Source organism: Triticum aestivum, chromosome 5B (assembly GCF_018294505.1).
Source record: "Triticum aestivum cultivar Chinese Spring chromosome 5B, IWGSC CS RefSeq v2.1, whole genome shotgun sequence".
NCBI lineage: Eukaryota > Viridiplantae > Streptophyta > Magnoliopsida > Poales > Poaceae > Triticum > Triticum aestivum.
In genome coordinates this window covers 2,678,506-2,704,534 of record NC_057807.1, presented here as the reverse complement: position 1 = coordinate 2,704,534, position 26,029 = coordinate 2,678,506, and the positions used below count along the sequence as shown (strand labels likewise).

The 26,029-nt window shown below is 43.6% G+C and overlaps 1 protein-coding gene and 1 long non-coding RNA gene across 2 annotated transcripts; one reads left to right on the top strand and one right to left on the bottom strand.

Moving 5' to 3' along the window:
• Window positions 1–853: 853 nt before the first annotated feature.
• LOC123115385 (transcription factor TEOSINTE BRANCHED 1-like) lies at window positions 854–2,175 on the top strand. The gene has a single exon (XM_044536548.1). The coding sequence runs from the start codon at window positions 871–873 to the stop codon at window positions 1,693–1,695; it is 825 nt and encodes a 274-aa protein (XP_044392483.1). The 5' UTR covers window positions 854–870; the 3' UTR covers window positions 1,696–2,175.
• Window positions 2,176–2,919: 744 nt separating this feature from the next.
• Window positions 2,920–8,346, bottom strand: LOC123110041 (uncharacterized). The gene is made up of 3 exons (XR_006453118.1): window positions 7,996–8,346; window positions 4,019–4,236; window positions 2,920–3,310 (listed from the first exon to the last, which is right to left on the bottom strand). It is a non-coding gene; the product is annotated as an uncharacterized lncRNA (long non-coding RNA).
• Window positions 8,347–26,029: the final 17,683 nt, after the last annotated feature.

Here is a 26,029-nt window from a genome sequence, read left to right as displayed (position 1 = left end):
CCATCACATGTGAATTAAACACCTATTTTTAGTATAAGGTTGCTCAGACAGTACGGTCTATTATTTTTCAATCAGGTAGCTTCTAACCTATAGCACCATGTAGTGTGTATAATATTTTTGGTAACTTGCTGAGGGGGTCGACAAATAAATTCCACACAAATCCTCATGGGGGCGGCATCCATATTTTGGACTCTGTGGCTTCCCAGGAATGATGTGGATTTTTTTATAAAAAGTGTGTTTCCCTCCTTTGCAGGTTATTCATGCTTGTACTCACTTGCTCCGTACTTGCTCTATCCTACAGAGGATGGAGGACATAAATCTTATTATGACCACATCCAACCCGGTTTGTGGATATGACCAGGTACTATTGCTGTAAAATGATGTTTCTAAATTATTATTTTTGCAGTTGTTGGATGTGTGCATCTTGTTATGCAGAGGTCGGACATTAACACATTGCACTTGTATCAACAGTTTTAACGTTTGAATGAAAATGTCCTTTATCAGAAGAAAAAAAGTTCAACTTAGTTGGTCCATGCATGTTTTGTCACTTCATTTGCTAGACTTTTTTACGGCCGGCTGGAGGCCATTAATTTGTTTCCTTTTATCAAACAATTGGCATGCCTTGTAATGTTTGTTTTCCTTATAGCAAAAAAAAATGATGTTGCCTATAGGTATGTATTGAACAAGCATTCACTAGAAGAATAGCATGGTCCCTCTGGTCGTCAAGTAATAAGCACTGTAGTAGGAGGGGAAGGGCGGGCAGCAGGTCAGTGCAACCCTGCATCTGCAGGTATATATGACGATGAGATGATGTGTGAATTATTTAGAGCCCAGAAGGAAGCAGCAAGAGGGAGGGAGCAGGAGATAGTGATGGAAATGGACATGGGGATGGACTCTCTTTGGCCTCACCATCAACACCCTCCTCCTCCTCTTCCTCCTTCCTCAGAAGTGCCAGATGCCTTCTCCTACTACTGCTATTACCCTCCGTTCGCCGCGGCCGCGGCCGCAAAGGCGGACAACCCGTCGCCTCCGGCAGTTTCAAGGTCAAGGGCGTCAAGATCGAGGGCGGTGGCGAGGAAAGACAGGCATAGCAAGATATGCACGGCGGGAGGGATGAGGGACCGGCGGATGCGGCTGTCCCTGGACGTGGCCCGCCGCTTCTTCGCCCTCCAGGACAAGCTGGGCTTCGACAAGGCCAGCAAGACGGTGCAGTGGCTCCTCGACAGGTCCACCGCCGGCATCAACCACCTCGCCGCCTCCATGTCCGCCTCCATGTCCTTGTCGGAGGAGGACGGGGACGGCTCTGTGCTCCTGGACCTGGACAGCAACGACCACGCCAAGGCCATGGCGGCCGATGCTGAAACAAACAAGCAGCAGGAGCAGGAGCATCAGACAGCCAAGGCAAAAAGAAGATCAGCTCCTGCTGTTCCAAGTCCAAGGAAGAAGAGCAACAATGGCGGCGCCCCTGTTCTCCTCCCAGACAAGGCGTCCAGGGCAAGGGCCAGGGAGAGGGCCAGAGAGAGGACCAAGGAGAGGAACCGCCTCCGGTCGGAGGCTCCGGAACCGGCACCGGCGCCGGCGAGGCAGCCAGTGGTTCCGGCAGCAGCCTGCAGCAACAACTACTACGAGGAGGGGGAGCAAGAGCCATGGGAGCTGGGAGGAGTTGTCTTTGCCAAACCACGCATCAAGTACTGATCATCCAGTCGAATAAAGGCCATCCAAATCGGTACTTGCTGAGGCTCCTCTATCTTCGATCGTACGGAGTACGTGTGTGTCCATTAACTGATTGCTTTTCTATCTCGATCTTGCCTTCTTTTTCTTCTATCCAACAACTTCATCCATCCATCAGTGATGAATAATGGATTAATCAGATATCGCATGCCATGTTCCTCTTTTGCTTGCTTTGTACATCGTCTTGCGATGTTTATTAGTAATTTCTGAACTGTTTATTAGTAATTAATTTCTGAACGATGATCGACCGTCCGGTGGTTTAATTTGTTTGATGTGAGTTACTACTTTGTAACCATCATAACTAACTTGCAACCCTTCCCCATATATGTGTATGAAGATGATTGATGTAATATTTGTTGAGCTACCTTCCTAGCGTTTAGAGATATATGTATCACTTCTAGAGAACCGCCCTTAATTTTTGTGTGGTGAGGAAAGTTTTTTTTTAAACAAGTTCAAAATGGAAGATGTAATATTACACCCCCCTCCCCCAGCACATATAGCATATGTTTATTACAGACCAAACCCGAATATGGCTACAAGATATTCCTAGTTTCTTTTGCAACACATAATTACATGATAATCATTCGTTCATTTACCTTAGTTCCTTAGTTATATATGTCAACACTTTCTACATTGCCATCAACTAATTCCAAATTTTTCCTGTTTGTTCTATCAATTGATCCTTAATCCTAAAGATATTTGAAAAAAAATATCTGGGTTCAATCAAGTAACTACTGTGCAAATAATAGTTAACAAAGCAGTATGTATAGTTGTTGTATACATTTCATATCACAAAGAAATGTTCAGCGCCCCCTAACTTTAGCTTAACTAGATGTATACAATTTTGATGACATGAAAATGTTCGGCACCAGAATTTTACATCACAAAATCATACCGATGCACACTTAACCAAAATACTTCAGCAAGATTCCACTAATTAAGGAATTTATAGTGGCATGCAAGTTTCCCTTATTACGTTATTGAAAAAGACATAATATGTTGTGTCCTTCTCAAATGATACTATATGTTTCATTTGCTAGAAACATCTATTTGTTGTACTATTAGATAGCCCTGTTTGCAGTTGCACGTCAGATAGGCCATTAATACATGTCGACAAGACATATGCATCCAAACAGGGGCTACGACCAGAACTAGTACAATTCACAGTGTAAGATAGATCATTGCACACACCATTATACTGTTAAGCAAAAACAAAATCCATTATTTGCATCATAACTGATTGGCAAGTACGAGCAGCCGACAGAACTAGTACCAAGGACAGGCGACAACAACACAACACTAGCTTAAAGTGTCCATGCTGCTGGCAGATCAGTTTGTCATCCACATGCACATGCACTACTATGGATTTGGTTTCATGACAAACAGCATTCAAACACACCATCAACCCTTATCTATCCATGCATGCGCTCATCAGTAGTACCTTCACACACATCAGCACAAAAGTTTACAAAAGCCATATGACTGAGAGGAATCAAGTAGATAATTAATAATATACTAATTAATTAACTAGTTCATCCAATATACGGTATCCTCAAGCCCTTCCAGTTTTCGCCGGATTCTGCATAAAATGATCAGTCAATAATAATTTTAGAGTACGTAAACATCTATAGTTGACCTCATTATTATCTAATTGAATGACACATGCATTAAACTGTGACTTATATTAACTTGTATATTTTTTGTATGGAGACATGCATGCATATCACTTTCCAGAAACATAAAAAGTACTCGAGTAGTACCACGAATCCTAGTGTATAATCTTAACCTCTGATCTTACAGGCATGAAAAAATACTACTGAGGTATCTGCACCAATAGTAAATATGCTGATTTAGTAAACTAGCAGTCAGGCTCTACCTGGAAGCTATTTTCAGAAATTCCAGAAAACAGTGCTTTAATTGGTGGTGTGATAGAAATGACACTAACCCATTGGCTAAAAATTACATGTGGTTTATACCTGTGTGATCTTTCTTGAGAGTAGAATCACCACACGCACAGTACATACGATTCAGATCAGTGTGTCTCCCAGACTGAACTATACAATGGTGTAGGAACTAGCAGTGCATCCAGATCAAGAATTTCTATCTTTTTTCGCGCCAAGTGGCAGTATAACCACATATATCTGTACCATAGTGTATATATTTGATTATTTGTGGCGCTAGTTACCTCATTTTTCTTTCTACAAAATTCTTATTTTTAACAAAGAACACGAGTGCCTTTTTCATCACAATAAAGAAAACTACGTCTTTTCACAACCTTCGTCACTACCTTCTCCAAACCTTCAGATACAACTCTTGCAGGCCTGCATCTCACCAGTCATGATACATGTCTCTTCCAGAAGATAATGCAGTGAAGGACATGCCTTTTGATTATTAAAGCAATAATTTTTTCCACGCATACAAAACATATATAGTAAACAACATCACAGGATAAATGGCAGTTGAACTGTTCGGTCCAAAGGAATTTCACAGGAAACAGTTTGCTTCCTGCAAGAAACATGAAAACAAATCATGTAATCCAAATTATCAGTTTCCAAAGAGTACATGTAATTAAGATGTACTATGAGGGGACAGTGTAAACGATATCTGTACATAGCTAGTCCTATCATTGTAGAGCGAGCAAGGAGAGAACATAACCAAAATGGATCATGCATAGACATATAAGGTTTTATCAAAATATTTCAGAGTTAGGTCCTGTCTTGTTGTATGTACATTTATGGACGACATCTTATGTATATCAAGGCAAGTTGATATTGAAGCAAGGGCATATGTCTACTTTTTTACATACTGAATGAATTAGGAAATAATCACCTAGATCCATCTGAGGGTTCACACACCTATCGTTATACTTAGTATAACAGAGTTCACTAACAGCAAAGTAAAGTGAGAAATAAATCAATTACTTAGTTCGCTAACAGAAAAAAATAAAGTGAGACACATCAGTTTAAAGAGACGAGGCAAAATAATAGACCAAACAAGTCACCTATAGATATGGCGCCATAGATAAAACAGAACACCATTTTTTTTTACAAAGCTCTTGCTTTCAATATTCAAAATTCACAAATTGTACTACTTATATCACATTTTACATAAAATAACTATTTATATGTGGCATGGAAGTGAGTTGAATCTTCTATATAGTACCCGTCTATTCGCAAATAGATGACATTCTGCACATGACTATAATCTCTAGCAAGCAACTTTTCTTTTAATTTTAATGTTACAGAAAACTAAAAACATTGATACTGTGAAAAAGAATTCATGAAATTCAGAAATCTATTTTAGCTACTCAATCAAACTATTTGCTTATGTATTACAAGTTGAAGTTAGAGAACCCTGGCTGCGTTCTTTGTTTGACGCCATGAATTTACGAATGAAAGTATAGTGCATCATATTATTAGAAATTCCTTCCACATAGTCATGGAGAGCAGATAACATAGATGACAATCAGCAAAATGTAGTTTAACATTTCTGAATACAGGAGCACCAAAATTAGACCGTATTGGGCAGTGGCGGAGCTTGAAGCCCAATCCTGGGCGGGCTGGGAGGACCTAACAGGAGAAAATAGGCAGTGGACTCATGTTTTAAGGCCTCACAAGTATATGCGTACTGTATTAATATCCAAATGTTGGGCGGGCCGCTGCACGGGCTGGCCCCAACGTAGCTCCCCCACTGGTATTGGGTACGTAAATGTGTTTCAAATTCATTTAGGTGACATTCATTTAATTTCATTGGCAACCATGCATGCATACAGATCCAAAAAGGCCTACATTTATGCAGGATGCCTATAATTTCTTCTAGCACATACAATTGGAATATACTAGAAATTGTTCCTAGCTAAAGTATATTATTTGTTGAGTGAAGCACACGCATGCAATATAGCCAATGACTGTTTCGATAATTGTCGTGCATGCCATTCATAAGATACTAACTTGTAAGTTTGCACAAAGAAAGAAACAGTTTCCAGTGTGCTGAAAAGCAAACCAGGTTTCTTCAGTTTGTTAATGTGTTGTTTCTAGTTTACATAAAGATATGCCGAAGCTTCAAATTGACTAGACACATTTTTTGTTAGGTCATTATCCAGGTATTAAATGTAATTGTATTTTAGAGCATCCTTACTGGAGCAACATTAAACCAAAAATTTATAAGTAGTACGTATGTGCATACAATGAGTATATATGAATGGCATGGAAGTGAAGCAAAATCTTCTATATAGTACTCCCTCTGTTCGCGAATATATGACACTCTAGACATGACGATAATCTCTAAAATGGAACTTTGACAATTAATTTAGTGTCACAGAATATTATAAACCATGATATGGTGAAAAAAATGATGAAAATTTTAACTATATTTTTAGCCGATTCTTCAAATATTTTCATATGTATTGGGAGTCCAAGCTAGAGAACACTGGCTGCATTCTTTCCTGGACATCCAGCATTTATGAATAAAAATATATGATATAAAATTCTTACACATAGTCATGGCGAGCAGATAAAAAAGATGGTAATTTACAGAGTGTAGCTTGAGATTTCTTAATATAAGAGCACCTAAATTAGACTGTATTGGATACGTGAATGTGTTGCCATTTCATGTAGTTGCACATTTTCTTTTGGCAACATGCACAACTACAGATCCAGAAAAGCAACATTTATGCATGACCACATACAATTGGTGGATACTGGAAATTTTTCATAATTAAAACAATATGCTTTGTTCAGTGAAGCATGCATGTAATATGGCCAAAATTACATTGTCAGCAAGTACTCCATGCATGGCATTCATCAGATGATGCGAACACATAGGTTTTGACAATAAAATAAGGCACCGTTTCTTCTGGTACAGTATGTTAATTTGTTGTTGCCTCTGTTTACATAAAAATATCTTGAAGAAACTTCATATTAGCTAACTACATTCATTTGCTATATAGGTATCTTCTAGTGTAGTTTAGGAAAAAAAAGGCCAATCTAATCATATGGTATAGGTCAGAGATGTAAACCAAATCAGTACGTACTAGCTTTAGTCCTGATACTAATAGATAGTAAAACAGTAGGTCTCTTAACCTGCTAGCTATGTTAGCCCCTAATTAACTAAGTGTCCAAAAAGAATGCATGGGCTAGACAAAAATACATTTTTGTGGGTATATATGTACAGTTTCATTAAGACACAAAAACACACAAATAATACATCTGTTGTAGATCCATAGGATTGTCTTTTTGTGTAGCCCACAAGTGAATGGTTTCTTGATTATTATTAACAGATTCGTATCACACAAATACAGATCAACAAGTGTTTTTTAACTTTTCAATGCGGTTTCAGATTTTATAAAAAAAAAACAGGCTCAATGGAGCCGGGATCTATTTTGCATTTTTGGGACTCCAAAATCTAATAAACTTTTTGCCACTAATGTGAAATCAAATGTCATTATTGGCATCAGTTGAGTGCCAAGGAACACTTTACCTTCTATATAGTATGTCTAATTGTCTATACATATAAATAAATAATAAGTAGTACTATTGCTGCGTAGGTATGCGTTTAAAAAAACAGGGCTTTGTAATGTGTTTTTTAGAATAGACACCAACTTTACAGTATAGTAGGTAATAACAAATACAAATCAAATGCAGTTTCCGCTTGCCGAGTTTCCCTGAGAAAATTACTACCACTGGTACATGCCATTTTATTTTGGTGTAAAGGATGCACACATAAATTTTCATTACTAGTATAGATGCAGCGTACTCCACAGTATACAAGGTAATGCGAAATAGTGAGGGCAGCTGTTGGAGTTTGACATATTGGTTGGCATTTACTGTAGGAGAGTATGTCAAAGTGTCAAATCTCAAGATTTGCTTTTCTGCGGTTCGGTTTACTCCTCACTCCTACATGAATATGCATGTACTACTTGAATCCCGGAAAATAACTAGCTAGCTAGGTCCCAGGGATTCAACCGGAAACGGAATACTCATATATTTACATTGGTTATGCAAAATAAAATAAAATGTGGAGTTATCCTCACATAGCTAGATCCAGACTCAAAGTTGGCAGTCAGTTTAGGTATCCTTGGCAGTTGGTTTGATTTGTGTGGCACAAGGTAGTAAAGCAAATGAAAGCCCTGGAGAGGAAGGAGCTAGGTAGCCAGTGTGGTGGATGAGATTGAGATCTCGTGGAGAACAGACATATATTAACGACGGCCGAAATAGGTGGAAGCCGGAGCGGAAGAAACGGAAGGGGCATGCAGTTTAACCTTACATTTTGGCAAAGTTGGAGATGGATGGATGGATCCTTGAATGACCTCCTCCCTCCTGGTCGGCCATGGCTGCCTCCAGCTCCTGAACGCTTCTTCTCCAACTGAGCTCAAGGACAGAGCGGGAGCCGTCCGTCCATGGCCGGAGCCGGATCTAGACAGGGAAACAATGGTGTTTGTGTGTGAGTGGGGTTCGGTTTCTGAGAGGAGATCTGGCTGGCTGGGGGTCGGGAAATCCGTCCACGGCCATGCCGGCCAATGGGGAAGGGGAGGACTGTGTCTTTTCTTTCTGTCTTTCTATTTGCGCAGACTGGGGAGAGAAAGAGGGAGAGGGAGAGGCAGGAAGAGAGAAGACAAAGAAAGAAAGAAGCATGTATCCAGTGCAGTGTGTGTGCATTGGTTGGATCGGGTGAGGATTGGATCGAAAGAGGACACACACTGCACGCAAACAGTACAGAGCTGTACTAACGGACCCAACCCAAAAACTAGCCGCAAACCTACTTTACTGCCATGTCTTGTCCCAGCTGTTTGTGTGACCTAGAGCTCGCTGGTGCTGGTCAAGTGAAATTTAAGCACCTCTCACCCAGTCAACCTAGCATTCAGCTACATCTTGTCGTTGCATTTAAACATAGCTATATTGATTTGTACTCGCCCTCCATTTCATAAAGTACGATCACACTTTTTGAAATTGAACTTTGACCATAAATTAGACCATTAATACATAAATCACTTTACTGAAAAAATATACCTTTGAAAACTTCTTTCGAATATGAATTCAAAGGTATCTGTAATGCTCCCCCCGCACTCGCCCAAGTTGGTTAAATGTATAGTCAAAGTTAAATTTCGGAAAGTATGGGCCCACTACATTATGAAATGGAGGGAGTACATCTTAACCTAGCCCCGCCTAATTGGCAACGCGGTCCGGCGTCCTACTCCGATTGCTCTCCCTCGCCGCAGCCGAAGCAAAGCATGTGCGCCTGATGGCGATAGTGGGGCTTCATGTCGTTTCGCGATGCAATGCGCAGAGGTGGCCCGAGACACGGAGGTGGCATGAGCCACATTAGTGGCATGGTAGCATAGCACAAGAATGGTGGTGTAGCACGACGCGGGGATACTGTACGGTAGCGGTTGATATGGTGGCCGTGAGTGGCTTGATCCTGTGACAACAACGTTTGTGCATCGTTCCCTTGTTGAAAGCATTGCTTTTGAACAGCTCTCTCACGGTTCATGTGTTGCCAAGCCGATGGTTGGTGTTGCTTGTTTAGTGTGTCATCGGTCGCTTCAGCAAGACTTTTTTCTGGTCATGCCTTTTGTTTTCATGGTAGCTCATGCATCGAGGTGTGACTCTGACAAAGGGGAATCTTGGTCGGTGCAACTGGCACGGTAATAGGCAACGTGGTATATATCGCAAGTTGAGGGAGGGGAAAATTTGGTCTATGGGTGTATATACACCCTATATGAAGAAAATTAGTAATTAATGAAATGTCAAAAATTCTGAAAATATTTTTGAAATAAAGTTGACCTTCCATTGTATTTTTAAGAAAAATTCCACCAAAAAGAAAAACCCGGTTGACTTCTTAAAAAACAAATTTTTTGGCCAAAATAGTGTGAATAGTGACATATAATAGCAAATATTTTTTTCCAGAAGTCAACGCTGGGTTTTTGTTCACGAAAATTTATATACGTGCAAAAGAAAATCAAGTTTATTCCAAAAAACTTCTAAACATTTTGCCTTTTTCTGATAATTATTATCATATAGAGTGTATATACACCCAGGGACCAAAGGATATTTTCCGCAAGTTGAGCAGATTTATAAGAGCTGGAGCGGCAACCTTGATTTGGTTGCCCTGACTGTAGTAGTGACATGGTTTTTAATGGAAAATTCTCCTCTCTTCTGTAGATTATGCATCCTTGTATGCACTTTCTCTGCTCGCTATCTATTCTTGAGCAACAGGAACTCCAATAATTGTTTACGCTGCGCGGTTGGAATAGGTGGCAAGAATGTTTTGTTTAGAAAAGACACCGAAAGAGCATCTCATATCTGATGCTTATCAAGGGAAAAAATAGGTAACACAAACAAAGGACAATAAGACGCAAATGACCCGCCGTTCCCAAATCAAATGCAAGTCTTTTTAGAGATTTCAATATGGACTACATACATATGAATGTATATAGACGTATTTTAGAGTGTACATTCATTAATTTTGCTTCGTATGGAGTCCATATTAGAATTTCTAAAAAAACTTATATTTAGGAGCGGAGGGAGTACAAAATACAATTACACCAAAAGCATATTGGCCGTCTTCTTCCTTTACTTGTCCTTCGTGTGCCGGAGTTTGAAAAATACATTGAACTGATAATAAGGGATAGGAGTACCTCCAAATGGCATAGCGGTACAAAGCTTTGAAGATCACAACAGCCACAACATGGAAGACAGCATATTCTCTGGATAGGTCCCCTTCTTCGCCTTATGCATTATCTTGATCTTATTTTGTTTTTGCTGGCGTCTCTTACAATGTGTTTGGTTGTGTACATCTTAGTCATGCATAGGCATGATGTGTATTTGTGTCGTTTGATTTGAAATTGTGAGTCGGCAAAAAATGCCCTTTATCGAAAAAATATATTTTTTCACGGTAAAAATATGCTTTTTGCTCTGGGTTTCTTCTCTCTTTCTCCCTCTTTTGCTGTGGGATTGTAGTTGTCTTGATTAGCTGCTAAGGTGTTGTAGATGCCATGTGTGTTTAATATCAGGTACAATATATTAACTTTTTACCAAAAAAAATTAAACTATCCTCGTAGCTAGAGTACTACTAGCACAGTATGAGATGGCTATTCACTATTCACTAGTGCAGTGACGCCTGAAAGAAACCAAACAGGAAGAAAATTTACTTGTGCTCCGCGCGCGCCATCTCTCAAACAGTGTGGCGCAGCCAAAACACCCAGTAGCTAGGGTGGCTGGCTGGCAGACACGTAAGTGTTGGGGGCCCGGCCTGGCCCGGATAGCTGATGACTGACAGCGCGTGCTGCATGCCCACCTTTTCTTTGGTCCCACCGCATCGTCCTTCATCTGCACACTCCCCTTATTCTGCAACTTTTCCTTTTTCTCCCAAGGTTGCCACGTCAAATTAAGCTTAAAGTCTCACCAACTTGGTTAGCCACCGTCGCTCCTTCCCACTCTCAAAAGCATAGTCCGTTTTTTTTTCCAGGTCAAACTTCATAAAGCTTCACTAAGTTTATAGATAAAAGAAATATACACATCCGTGACACCCAATAAAGAGCATTACATACAATGTAAAAATATTGGTTATATTATATTCAATGGGCATTATGGATATTGTTATGTTTATCTTTATATAGCCTTGCCAAACTTTACAAAGTCTGAATTTGAGAAAAATTTATACACACTATATTTCTGGAAGAAGTGAGTATGGCAAGATTTTCTTAAGCATGCCAACACATGACTATAATCAAGTGAACTAATTTAGATAAGTCATGGGAAATCATATGTCAAAATATGACATCGTTAACCATAGATTTGGCTCTCTGATGCTTATGAGAACGATTCAAAATTTGAATAGGAGAGGGGCGATAGGCTCGGGGCCTGATGATCGTTCTCGGCGGCGTGCCGACCTGTGGGCGTGCTGCCTCATCCTGCCCATTTCCGCTGGTCGGACGTTAGAGACGAGGAGGACTCCAGGGAGATGGAGGATGAGCTCTTCGAACCTCCTACACACACCACCGTTGGCGAGTTCCTCTTCGTCGCCAAGCCGGACACGCGTCAAGTCCACCATTATCCCGCAAGGTGTCACATCCCCAATTTTCCCTCAATTTAGGATGTGCATTTGGAAGCATTGCGTCCATGATTTCATTGCATATTTGATTTTTGAAATCAAACTTGACTAAGTTAATTTAGAGCTTAATCAATGGTCATAAGGATTTTCTTTGAATATATTTTTTATCAAAATTGTATAAGGGAAGGAAAGAAATTTTGTAAGATAAATATTTGTGCTACTTTCCTTGATTGATCAAAGGTTTGAAAGTAGTTTAATTGTGGGCAATTGAAACTACAAGTAAATCCTGGGATAAAAGGAAAAACAGAAAAACATTCACCTATATATGAATTATTGAAAAAGCCCATTAGGATAGTGGCATAATAGGATTGTCAAAAACTCAAAATAAAATATTCACCTATTTAAAAATGCAAATTTGAATTAAGGATAAGTTCATAGTTGGAAGAAAAATTAAATTAAAATACATTTGAATTTACGAAGAAACAGAAAAGTGAAAAGGAAAGAAAAAGGAAAAAAATGGAAAGGCCCAGCCAGCCAGCAAGGCCAGCCACGGACCAGCTAGCCAATTGAGCCGCCAACCCACCCGCGGTCTATCTCTTCTCTCTCTGACTGATAGTATAGCCGGCCAAATGGGCCGTGCTAACTGGGCCGACCTGGTAGCACGTAGGAACGGCACGACCCAGGTCAGGCATGGCACGACCCGGGCTGAACAGGCCAGGCCCGGCACGCGGCACGTGCCTGGGTCTGGAGGCTAGGAACGCGGGCCGGCACGACACAACCCAATAGGCCTAAAATACAGCCCAATGGGCTAAAAAAACAGGTGGCCCAGTGTGCTAAACGTGTCACGGGCTGGAGCGTTTAACAATCAGGCCGTGCCTAGGCCAAGGAGTGACACCTGTGGGACGGCACGACATGGCCCGACTATTAAACATGCCAATGGCGGGCCGTGCTGTGCCAGGCACGATTAGCACGGGCCGGGTTGGCCCGTTTTGTCTTGGTCTGACTGAATCTTGACCCACGAGTCAGCTCCCTCATCTCTAACCTCCCGTCGGCAACTGCCGCACGCGCCATGGTCGTGCACGACATCGAGTACACCCACGATCTCCACTCACGACCGTCGTGCATGCCCGACCAAGCCGCATGTCGTATAAAATCCCCTCAAAGCCCCCTGCAAAGTCCCAAACTTGCGACGAGCATTGCCGGCAAGCCGTTCTGTCATGAGCTTGATCTTTCTGCCGTTGACCGAGCACAACGCCGACCAAATTCCGGCGAGCCAGGCCACCCACCGACCAACCACCGCCACCATTCAAACCCCTATTCGTCGGTGCACCTCCCAGACATCACGATCGCGCCCAAAGGCCCTAGAAGGTCATCGACCGGACGCATAGTTTCACCGTGGTGGGTTCAACAACGACAACCACCGTGTGCCCCTGACCCACTAACCTTGTCCATTCCTTTTATCTTGCCCGCGTGCACTTCCAAATTCGCATGGTTTTCAGCAAGGCATCTTCACCCGAAGCGTGAAGCCATCGTTGCCAACTCTGGTGACCTTACCATGTCATCTCCATAGTCCCAAAGGATCATTGAGGCCACTCACGACTTCGGCGACACCCGTTGAAGCCGTTCGTACCCTCTGTGATGTCTAGGACCCAACAGAGCGCCATATCCATTGAACCCGAGCCGTTGATGGCCCACAAGTATAGGGGATAACAAGAGTCTTCGAGGATAGCATTTTACCCAAATTTATTGGTTCGACACAAGGGGAGCCAAAAAATATTTATAAGACTTCGTAGTTGAGTTGTCAATTCAAATACACCTGAGAAGTCACTTTCTTGCAGCAATATATTAGTAGCAGAGTAATATGATAATATTGGCAGCGGTGATAAGAGTGGCAATAGTAATAGTAGCAGTTTTGTAGCAATTGGAAGAACAACAGTAATAATTATTCAAGCAACACAACATTTTATGAAAAGCGTAGGCATGGAGTAACAATGGATATTTGGATGACATTCATCGTGTAACAATTACAACCTAGAGCGATACACTATAGCTCCAGTTCATCAATCATATGTAGGCATGTATTCCGTATATAGTCATATGTGCTTACAATAAGAACTTGCATGGCATGTTTGTCCTAGCCTCCTGTGGCAGCGGGGTCCTACTAAAAACTACGGGTAATTAAGGTGTTCAATTTAATAGAGAACCGGAACAAAGCATTAACACACAGTGACTACATCAACTCCTCAAATTATGGCCATCCTCTGAGAGTATCCCAATTATTGTCACTTTGGGGTCTAAGGTACAGAACAATAACATGTGCGTATAACTTGCAAGATAGGATCAAGAACTCAAATATATCCATGAAAACATAATAGGTTCATATCTGAAATCATGACGCTTGGGCCCTAGTAACAATCATTAAGCATAGCAAAGTCATAGCAACATCAATTTTAGAACATAGTTATATATACTAGGGATCAAACCCTAACAAATCAGCTTGATTACATGACGATTCTCATCCATCTCCATCTACCTCCAGTATGACTACAATGAAATTGCTCACTCTCGATGCTGATGGCCATGAGGTTGTTGACGAAGTTTCTGTCCAGAGAAGAGCATTGTGAAGGAGGTACCACTTTGGCATGTCCAAATGGTATCAAATTTTTACAGTGCTTTCCTATGCCCAAATGACCATCCTCCACCAAATTTTAGCTCAATCCATTCATTCAATTGAGCCCAGCTTAAACATTCATATTTATGTCCAGTGTGGTACTTTGCAAAGCAAGTGCCACCTAGGCTCCTCCATTTTAGTTGCAAATTTGCCAAGACAGTCTCCTTATTAGATGATCATCCTCAGCCAAAACTCAGGCCCACTAGCCATGTGCATTTCCCCTACCGCTAATCAAACACTTAGCTGCTAGTTCATGTTTGAGCTTAGTTCAGTCTCCTGGTGAGATTCTTCTGTTGTATTATTCTTCCTAACACCTAGCTGTTCGGGGAGTGACCAACCCACCAGACATTCCTAGGCTGCCCAAAACGCGTGGCAATGCGATGGTCACGCAGTGACCACACGTCGGGCATGCTGGTTTACGCGCCACTACACCATGTATCTCTGATTAAATAGATACTTTTGTACCTAGAAATGATTTTTTGAAAAAAATATAGAGCAAACTATAAGGCAGATGCAGTTCAAATTTTACCCGCTTCCAACTGAATCGGCGAAAATTTGTCTTTTTCACGTGTGGTGGATAAAAGCTTTAGACACCCAACCATTTGGTAAGTTGTACATTAAATGTGGGCCATAGAGGGCCTTGTTGAGTCTAAAGACTTTGTCAGGATGCTTAACATTTTCAAAACCTGGGGGTTGAGAAACATATACTTCTGCCTCAAGCTTACCATCGAGGAATGTACTTTTCACATCCATTTGATAAAGGATGATGTTATGATGGTGAGCATAAGCAAGCAATATGATAATCTCTTCAATTCTAGCAACAGGTGCAAAAGTTTCATCAAAGTCAATTCCCTCAACCTGTGTGTAAAGCTGAGCTATAGGATGGGCTTATTCCTCACCACTTGGCCATTTTAGTCTTGCTTGTTACGGTAGATCCACTTGGCACCTATGATATTGTGCTTGTGAGGATCTGGTCACTTGACAAGCTCCCACACATTGTTGAGCTCGAATTTATGCAATTCCTCTTGCATTGCTTGAATCCACTCAGGCTCTAGAAATGCCTCATCAACTTTGGTGGGCTCTGTGATAGATACAAAAGCGAAGTGCCCACAAAAGTTAGACAAATGTGAAGCTTTTGAGCGTGTGATAAGACCTGGTGCATTTATGTTGTCGATGATTTTGTCAATTTACACTTCATTAGCCACGCGAGCATGCGCAGGTTGACGACTTTTCTTGGGCTAAGCATTTTCTTCTGCGCCATTTCCCTCATGTGCACCAGCATGAAAGTCTTCATTATTTGAGATAACTTCTTTAGCAGGTTCTTCTGTGGGTATGATATCCTTAGTAGCCTTGAGCTTAATGGATTCCTCAGCAGACATTTCATCTAGCACAGGGGCTACGTGCTCTCTTTGCGAGCCATTATTTTCATCGAACCGCACATCTATAGCTTCAACAACCTTGTGTTGATAAGTTTTAATTTTTAAAGACTCTATATGTGTGCGAGTCTTTTCCGTAACCAAGCATAAAACTTTCATGTGCTTTCGGTGCAATTTTAGAACTGTGATGAGGATATCTCAGGGCCGGGCCATTAGTAGTACAGAATGTGCGGCCTGCATAGGGCCCCTAAATTTTGGGGGCCCAGAAAACTTTTATATATACAAATGTTAGGAATTACTCCCTCCGTCTCATAATATAAGGGTGTTTTTTTACACTACACTAGTTTAAAAACGCTCTTATATTATGGGACGGAGGGAAGAAGGGAATCGGGCTAGTGCAGGAACGCTAGGCCGCATCCTGCTGGCCGCTGGGCTGCCTGGTGGGCGTGCCTCGCTGGCGATCACTCCTCTGCCAAGTTACATTATCGTGTTTCCAGGCCAAAGTGCACCATAGAAAAAAAAACTGAGGCCAAAACGAGGATACGTGCTGCTGTGTGCAGGCCAATGCATGCTTCCACATGCACCTTTTGCTTGGTAGCTCCTTTTTTTTCAGCTTCCTTGGTGAAACATTTATTTCAGTGAACTTCAGGTTCACAAATTTTCAAATATCCCAATCATAGGCTACTAGAGCATATAGAATTAATCTTGAGAGACGATCAATTAGGCTATCGACGGGAGAGTCGTCGTGACTTGAGCACCAAGATGCCAATCCGTCGTATGTTCTTGACCTCCTTTACGCAGTGCGGCCGGCTGATTGACATCGGCAATTCGGCGGAGATCGGTCATGAGGTCTCTTCTTGACAGGAGCAGCAGTACAGTAGTTTGACCTCGAATAATCATCGAAAATTAGCAATTCTTTCAATACTTCAATAGATCAATGATGCACATCCCTTTAATTTGTTTTATTTCTTTGTTATATAGTGCTTCAAGAATCTAGATGAGTCACCAATAATGTCTTTTACAAGCATATGTAATATTTTTTTATTTCTGTAATTCTGTTTTTGTAACAAGATAGGGCCTCATTTTTAGTTTGGCACAGGGCCCCGGATTTTACCGGCCTGACCCTGGGATATCTAATCAAACATTTGGCACCGAAGACTATGAAATAACTCACTTTGGATTTCTTTTCTATGAGGAGCTCATATGAGGTTTTCTTGAAGAATTTGTGAAGATATACTCTATTGATGATGTGGCATGCAGTATCAATGGCCTCAGGCCAGAAATGACGAGGTGTCTTGCACTCATCAACCATAGTGCGAGACATCTCAATAAGAGTCCTGTTCTGGCGCTCCACGACGCCATTCTGTTGAGGAGTGTATGGGGAAGATAACTCATGAGTAATATAAAGTTCATCAAGATAGTCATCAAGACCAGTGTTCTTGAACTCGGTCCCATTGGCACTGCTGATATGCTTGATCTTCACATCGAAATTCGTCGAGGCCCTTGAAGAAAATTGTCTGAAGACTTCCTGCACTTCAGTTTTGTATATGATGATATGCACCCAGGTGTAACGAGAATAATCATAAACAATAACAAAGCCATATAATGATGCTGCATTTGTTAGTATGGCATAATGAGTGGGGCCAAAGAGGTCCATGTGAAGCAATTCAAAAGTATGAGTGGTCACTACTAGGGAAAAGCCTAGCAACAACGCGGGTTTTGGGCCTATTAGTAGTGCGGGGGCCGGCGCTACTAATAAGGTGCTACAACTAACGTATAGCAGTAGCGCGTGGTCACCGGCGCTACTGGTACACAAGTGTAGCAGCAACGCGGTTACTGGAAGCTCGCTACTGCTAGTATCTGTAGCGCGCTTTCCAAAGGTGCACTACTGCTATCGCGGCGCTGCTGCTAACTTTTATACACTCGCTACTGCTAATTTAACAGGTTTTTTGTTTTTTTGGGCATATTTGTTTTGTATTTGAACAGGCTTTATAGAAGAATCTTTAGCACACAGAAATGTCATCATGATACACATACAAATGCCTGCGAGACCACAAATATAATCATAGCATATACATACAAATAGCGATACAAGTCCAACACAAAGTGGTCTCTCATCATCATCTCGAAAATAGTGATACAAGTCCTCGATTACTTGCAAATATATCGTCATCCATCTAAACAATGGTATACGCGAGAAGAGCTATCACTTTGAGTACATGAGTTCGTATCCCTCTCTCGCATTAGCGTGAACCTAAACTAACTACTGCCTGTCGCTCGGAAACCGGAAACCGGTAACACCTGGACCTGACACTCCGGCCACTCGTCGTATATATACTCTTGGCGTAGCACTTCTTCACGGTCGATGATCTATGCACCTGCATCGTCACATGAGTCGATGATATGCAACATATATAGTTGAGCAACAGAAAGAGACATACTTGGCAAAAATAGAAACAACATATCATAAGCATAAATAACAAAGTTCATCGTACCCAAAATGCCCTAACTAGAGTGATCTTCGCTAGTCAAGGAGGAGGACGGTTTAATTACATCACAAATAAAGTTTCACCACGCATAACTCAAAGTTTTGTCATACAGAAAGTATGGACTAAACGGACACATTGTCATATATCAACAATCACTACAACATGCCGTGCCATCCATCGAGGTCAGGGAGATAGTCCTCGAGCTTAGTGAAAGGCTTCATGTCGAGACGCTGAGAGGCTATCCATGTTTGGATGTCTTCCCGCGACATTTGTCCTTCTTCGTAGAACATCCCTATTTTTCCGACGACCTCCTTCATGATGATTTGGGCAAGTTCACGCTGGATGTGATAGAACTCAGCTTGAATGTCCTCCTTGGCCCATTTGGACCTCTTTCCGCCGTAACCACGGCTTCCGAGGTGGTGGCTCCCAATGTTCCTCTGTTGAAGCCCCTTCATGTACTTAGACTTGTTTTTGGCAGCTTCGGCCTCGCAAGCCTCCTTGAATATTTGAAACTGGTCTTCCGTGATTGTCGGATTATCCTTTACAATCTCGGAGTAGGGTTCCTTCTTGTTGATGATCCTTGCTTTCACTCGAGTTTTCCAGGAGGCCAACACGTCGCTAAACTTGGTCATGGCGTGTTTGTTTATCTTCTTCATTGCCGGGTCCTTGTCTGGATCTTCATAATCCTTCTCATTCCGGCTAGGGAAAAAGAATATTTGGTGAAACTTCTTTAGGAGGGAGCTCCTCATATTTTCTATATTCTGTAGTTTCTCATCGTTGATGGTGGCGGTTGTTCGTACGATGCAGCCTATTTGATTGTCGTAGCACGAGCGAGCTTCCTCGGGCGCCTTTGACTCAAAAATGTCGTCGTCCACCTCCGTGACCACTAGCCTAGTAGTCCTGAGTTCTTAGGAAGTCGTTGCCTCTTTGCTTTCGGTTCTACACCGGCTCCGCTCCCCGAGGCAGCACCGGTCTCAGTCTCAGCGCTGGTCCCAATGCCGGTCTGAGTCTCAGCGCCGGTCTCAGTCTCAGCACCGGTCTGCGTGTCGGTCTCAGTCCCCGATGCCACCGGTGGGCCCAGCAACAACATCGATTAATCATCGGTAAGGCTAAAAAATTCGTCTGCCGCCCGGTAGGCGTCGACGCAATCACCAGAACCCTGTCCTTCATCGTTGCTAGCCATGTTTCCTATGATTAAATCTAGTCAATTAATTCTAGACCTAATAAAATGAATAATGACATAAAAAAGGCATATTGTTTTGCAGGAATGTTGACTCCTTCCTGGTGCGGCAAATCCCGGGCACTCAATATGTCCTAGTTTGTAGCACAAGTCATGCCGAAATTCACGGAAAATTTCGGCATGACCATTGCTAAAAAGTGGACAAATCGAGAACCTGAAATTTGCCGGAACAGAAATGAATCAACATTCCGGCAAAACATAGGCCACTCAGCATCATTCCCTGGAAACCACAAAGCCACTTGGGCACAATCGAACCACTTCAATGAAAAGATATAACATGACCACTTCAATGAAAAGATATAATCAACAATAAAAGTCTAGGAAGGGATCATCTTTAAAATTAAATTTGCCTAAATTCTTTTCCTTCACTAAACACTTCTCCGCCTAGGACAAAACCCAAATTATGTTGATCTAGCTATTCCTCTTGAGAGAGTCCTGGACTAGGGGGTGTCCGGACAGCCGAACTATCATCATCAGCCGGACTCCAAGACTATAAAGGTAGAAGATTGAAGACTTCGCCCCGTGTCCGGATGGGACTTTCCTTGGCGTGGAAGGCAAGCTTGGCAATACGGATATGTAGATCTCCTACCATTGTAACTGACTCTGTGTAACCCTAGCCCTCTCCGGTGTCTATATAAACCGGATGGCTTTAGTCCATAGGACGAACAACAATCATACCATAGGCTAGCTTCTAGGGTTTAGCCTCCTTGATCTCATGGTAGATCTACTCTTGTAATACCCACATCATCAATATCAATCAAGCAGGACGTAGGGTTTTACCTCCATCAAGAGGGCCCGAACCTGGGTAAAACATCGTGTCCCTTGTCTCCTGTTACCATCCGCCTAGACGCATAGTTCGGGACCCCCTACCCGAGATCCGCCGGTTTTGACACCGACATTGGTGCTTTCATTGAGAGTTCCTCTGTGTCGTCGCAATCAGGAAGGATGCCTTTTCCCGTCTTTAAATACGGCGCCGTCGTCAAGGGAGCTTTGGCCACCGGCCAAACTATCCGGCTAGGCGGTTTTCTTATGACCGCCTGTTCGGTCGCCGCTCCAACAATGACCTCTCAGGTCATCAAAAGCGATCTTCACGTCAACTCGGAATTCGCCAAGCAGCTAGATCCGATGGAGCTCTCCTCCGTAAATGAGCTCTTGGATCGCATCGCCGCCCTGGGAGTCGCTACAAACTACGATCAGATTGGGCTTAAAACCGATCTGAGAGAAATTAACTCTCCCCAGGCTACCCACCATGTTGTCGTGGTAGAGGAACAACGCGACGACTCTTCTTCTATGTTAAAGACCAGTTATGTCCGGATTCCCGATCCCTTCATGCCGGATTCCCGCGGAGGGACGGACCCCAATCGGACTAGATTTGTTGGATAACATCCAGCAATCCAAGCTTCCAAATCCGGAAACTTCTCGGCCTTTGAGCCTCAGATTGGGCGGAGTTCCGAATTTAATTCCGCCCGCCCACCCAAACATAAGCGATCTATCTCAAATACGGCAAGAGCCGGATGAAACAGTACATCATTACTGGGCCAGATTCCTCCTGGTCATGGACAGGATAAAATACTGCCGTGAGGAAAGCGCAATCTCAATTTTCTGCAACTATTGCACGGACAAGGGAATCATGAACGCCATAAGTCGTCGCGAAGTTACACGCTTCGCCGACCTAGCGACCATAGTACAAAAATACTGTGCGATGGAGAGTGCCTGGAAAACCGAAACCAGGTTTTGGGACAATCCGGCCCTGAATACAACCCTAGTTCGAAACAAAAGGGTGCGTCATACTCAAGCACCTGGGTTAAAAACCAAAAAGCAGAAAACCCCTAAAGGGCACGGAACCGTACTGGAGGGATGTCTCAACGGACCTTGTAAAATCCACAGTACAGAGGGCGCCACTCCAACACATAGCCTTCGAGCATGTTGGATACTACGGCACGTGGCGAAAAGTGGCGAAGGCTTTCTAGCCCCGGGTAACCAGCCCAACAGTACCAGTATGGTATTAACAGTCTTCGAGACTTTCGCATCAAATAACATGCGAAAACGAACAATCCACAGCCTCGCCGAAGTCTACCAAGTAGCAACAACAAATCCATGGAGCGACACGGCTATCACCTTCAATGCCAGCGACGAACCTAAATTCCGAACAGCTCGAGCACCAGCCGCATTGGTCCTCAGTCCGATAGTGGACAGCTTTCGTCTTACCAAGGTACTCATGGATGGCGGCAGCGGATTAAACCTCATCTATGAGGAAACCCTCCAAAAAATGGAAATTGACTGGAGCCGCATTGAGCGAAGCAGCACAACCTTCAGAGGAATAATCCCTAGTCGAGAAGTACGCTGCACAGGAAAAATCACACTAGACGTAGTGTTCGGCTCGCCGGACAATTACAGGTCCGAAGAGGTCACATTCCAAGTGGCCTCGTTTGGCAGCGGATATCACGCCTTGTTAGGGCGAGAGGCATTGACAATCTTCCAAGCTATACCCCATTACGGGTACATGAAGCTCAAAATGCCCGGGCCTAATGGAATAATCACTCTTGTCAGTGATCCAGATATAGCACTCCGCGCTGAAAATAAGACAGCAGCACTGGCCCTAGAGGCATTATCCGAAGCCCTAGCGGCAGAGGAACTCACTGCGCTGCACTCCACGGTGGATAGGGATGATGTGATACTCGATAAGAGGTCTAAGTCCACCTCTTTTATACCAGCAGACGAAATAGTCAAATTCCAGGTCCATCCAACGGACCCCACAAAGACGGCCTCCATTGGGGCACAATTAAATCCTGATGTAGAAGCCGCACTATGAGAATTCCTTCGGGAAAATTGGGACATTTTTTCCTGGCACCCTTCAGACATGCCAGGAATCTCACGCAGGCTGGTAGAACACAGCCTAAATATCCTAAAAGGATTCAAGCCAGTCAAACAGGCTCTTCAGCGATTTTCTGAACCCAAAAGACAGGCTATGGGAGAGGAGCTAGCCAAACTCTTAGAAGCCGGATTCATCAGAGATATAAAACATCCGGACTGGCTAGCCAACCTGGTAATGGTACCAAAAAAGGACAAATCCTGGTGCCTTTGTGTCGATTTCAAAGACCTTAACAAGGCCTGTCCAAAGGACCCTTTCCCTCTCCCTCGCATCGACCAAATCATCGATGCTACCGCAGGGCACGATTCATTGTGCTTCCTCGACGCATACTCCAGATACCATCAAATCAAGATGGCGGAAAAAGACCAGACCGCAACGGCATTCATTACTCCGTACGGACCATTCTGCTTCAACACAATGCCCTTCGGACTCAAAAACGCCGGCGCAACATATCAGCGCATGATTCAGACATCTCTGGCCACCCAGATAGGCAAAACAGTGGAGGCGTACATAGACGATGTGGTCGTTAAAACCAAACACGTCGAAACTCTAGTAGACGATTTGAGGCTTACATTCGACAACCTCCGAGCATACGACATTAAGCTCAACCCAGAAAAATGTGTTTTCGGCGTACCATCCGGAATGCTCTTGGGCTTCATTGTATCCGGTAGAGGAATTGAAGCAAACCCAGCCAAGATCCGGGCTCTGTCACAATTGGATATCCCAAAAGACCTCAAACAAATACAAAAATTAACTGGATGCGTGGCGGCTCTAAGCCGCTTCATCTCCCATTTGGGAGAAAAGGCGCTGCCCCTCTATCGCCTCCTTCAGCGCACCGAACACTTTGAATGGACGAATGCTGCCACGGCCGGACTCGAAGAAATTAAGGCCATATTGGCAACAAATCTGGTCCTGGCCGCGCCCAACCTGGGCGAACCTATGTTATTATATATCGCGGCAACACATCAAGTTGTCAGCGCCGTACTCGTCGTCGAACGAGAAATAGAAGGGCACAAATTCCCTCTTCAAAAACCAGTGTACTACGTATCCACTGTCTTAACTCCATGCAAGTCCCGATACCCACATTATCAAAAGATAGCGTATGCAGTGTTCATGGCATCTCGGAAGCTGCGACACTACTTTCAAGAGTGTTCCATAACGGTGGACTCCGAAGTACCTCTCAATGATATTATAAACAATCGCGATGCAACGGGCAAGATTGCAAAATGGGCCATTGAGCTCTTACCATTTGACATAACCTACAAACCACGGCGAACTATAAAGTCGCAAGTTTTGGTTGACTTCATCGCCGAATGGACCGAAGCCGAACTCCCTAAAGAGTACGGCGCATGCTCCAATTGGATCATGCATTTCGACGGCTCCAAAATGTTGGCTGGCTTGGGGACTGGCGTCGTCTTGACTTCCCCAACCGGAGACAAAGTCCAATACGTACTTCAAATAATGTACATAGACTCCAACAACACAGCCGAATACGAGGCCCTTCTACATGGTCTCCGGATGGTAATCTCCATGGGTATTCAACACCTAGAGGTGCGCGGAGATTCAAACCTCGCAATATCCCAAGTAAATGGAGACTTTGACGCCAAGGATCCGAAAATGGCAGCCTACCGTAACGCCGTCATAAAAATGTCAGCTCGGTTCGAAGGACTTGAATTCCACCATGTAGCCTGGGATAATAACTAGGCGGCAGACGTGTTGGCACACATCGGCGCAAAACGCGACGCCGTCCCTCCAAACATCTTCCTGGAGTGGCTCTTTAAGCCATCCGTATTATGGGAAGAAGAGTCTGGAAATAACAACCCAGAACCAACTGCACCACCCAACACGGAACATTCTGACACAATCGGTGGCTCAGCCAATGAAATAACACCTTTAGCCCACGAAATAATGGCAGTAATTGCCCCGTGGACGGAACCATTCCTAGCCTACTTAATCAGGCAGGAACTTCCCGGAGACCAAAATGAGGCCCGCTGCATAGTTCGGCGATCTAAAGCCTACAAGGTCCATGAGGGAGAACTTTATAAGAAAAGCACAACCGGAGTCCTTCAAAGGTGTATCTCCGAAGAGGAAGGGCGAAATCTCCAGGCTGAAATTCACGCCGGACTCGGCGGGCACCACGCCACAGCCCGAGCCCTTGTAGGCAAGGCCTTCTGTATAGGATTTTATTGGCCGACAGCCCGGGCAGATGCTAAGGACTTAGTCCAACGATGCGTCGGTTGCCAACTCTTTGCTAATCAAAGCCACATGCCACCCATCGCCCTTCAAACTATACCAATCACCTGGCCGTTCGCAGTCTGGGGGCTTGACATGGTTCGACCCCTTAAAGGGGGAACCCACAAGAAAAAATACTTATTGGTCATGGTGGACAAATTCACCAAATGGATAGAGGCCAAGCCAGTTAAAACGGCAGAATCCGGACCCGTGATAGACTTCATATCCAAGGTAGTACACCGTTTCGGCGTCCCCCACAGCATCATCACTGATAATGGCATGAATTTCACGACCGACGAGGTTAAACTCTGGTGCAAAAACATGGGCATCAAGCTCGACTACGCTTCAGTCTATCACCCTCAAACTAACGGTCAAGTGGAACGAGCAAATGGTCTAATCATGAGCGGCATTAAACCCAGATTAGTGCGGTCCCTCACGGAATCTAACATGCACTGGGTAGAGGAGCTAGACTCCGTACTCTGGGGGCTGCGGACCACGCCAAACCGCACTACCGGATTCACACCATTTTTTATGGTATACGGCACTGAGGCAGTTTTGCCCTGCGATATAATTCATGACTCACCTCGCGTGTGCATGTATGAAGAAAGAGAAGCCGAGTTGGATCGGCAGGACAGTTTGGACGCCTTAGAGGAGGAGCACGACATGGCAAAATCCCGTTCCGCATTCTATCAGCAGCAGGCTCGAAGGTATCAAAGCAGAGAAGTATGGGCTAAAACTTATAATGTTGGCGAACTAGTTCTACGCCTGTCGGACAAGAAAAAGGACAAACTTAAGCCCAAACGGGAAGGTCCCTTCATCATCGACCAAGTCCTTACCGGCGGTTCATACCGTCTATGCAACGCATCTAACAACCGACTCGAGCCAAACCCATGGAACGCAGCCCGTCTCCGAAGATTCTACGTCTAGCACCGGACTCAGAGTTCGTCTCCTTCCTCTGTCCACCTTTCATATTTTTTTGCTGTCTTTGTTTTCCCTCCTTTTTCCTACCTCTTTCAGTGCAAGCCTCTTGAGGGCCGATCTGCGCTTTGTTCGCACTCACTTGATGTGCTACTCGCACTCGTTATACCTGGGGGCTTCTTTAACAGAAGCTTATCTATACGGGCTTCATGCCCAACACATGTGTCATACTTCCGCATGTACCTTTTACTCACCATTATATGCATCGATATGACTTAAGTTTTGGCCAAGCTGGGTTGCCTGGCTCCTGTGCTTACCCCTACGTTCCCGATTGTTTGGCTAGGAGGTAAAGGGAGCACCTCTACGATTGTTACTGCCGGATCATCCGGATGTGTACCTCAGACTGGGTGAAGCCGAAAGCTAGCGTTCTTAAGGGAATATTCGGTCGGT

Bases quoted from the DNA above. Each gene is read 5' to 3' on its own strand.
- LOC123115385 (XM_044536548.1), top strand. From the start codon at position 871: ATGGAAATGGACATGGGGATGGACTCTCTTTGGCCTCACCATCAACAC.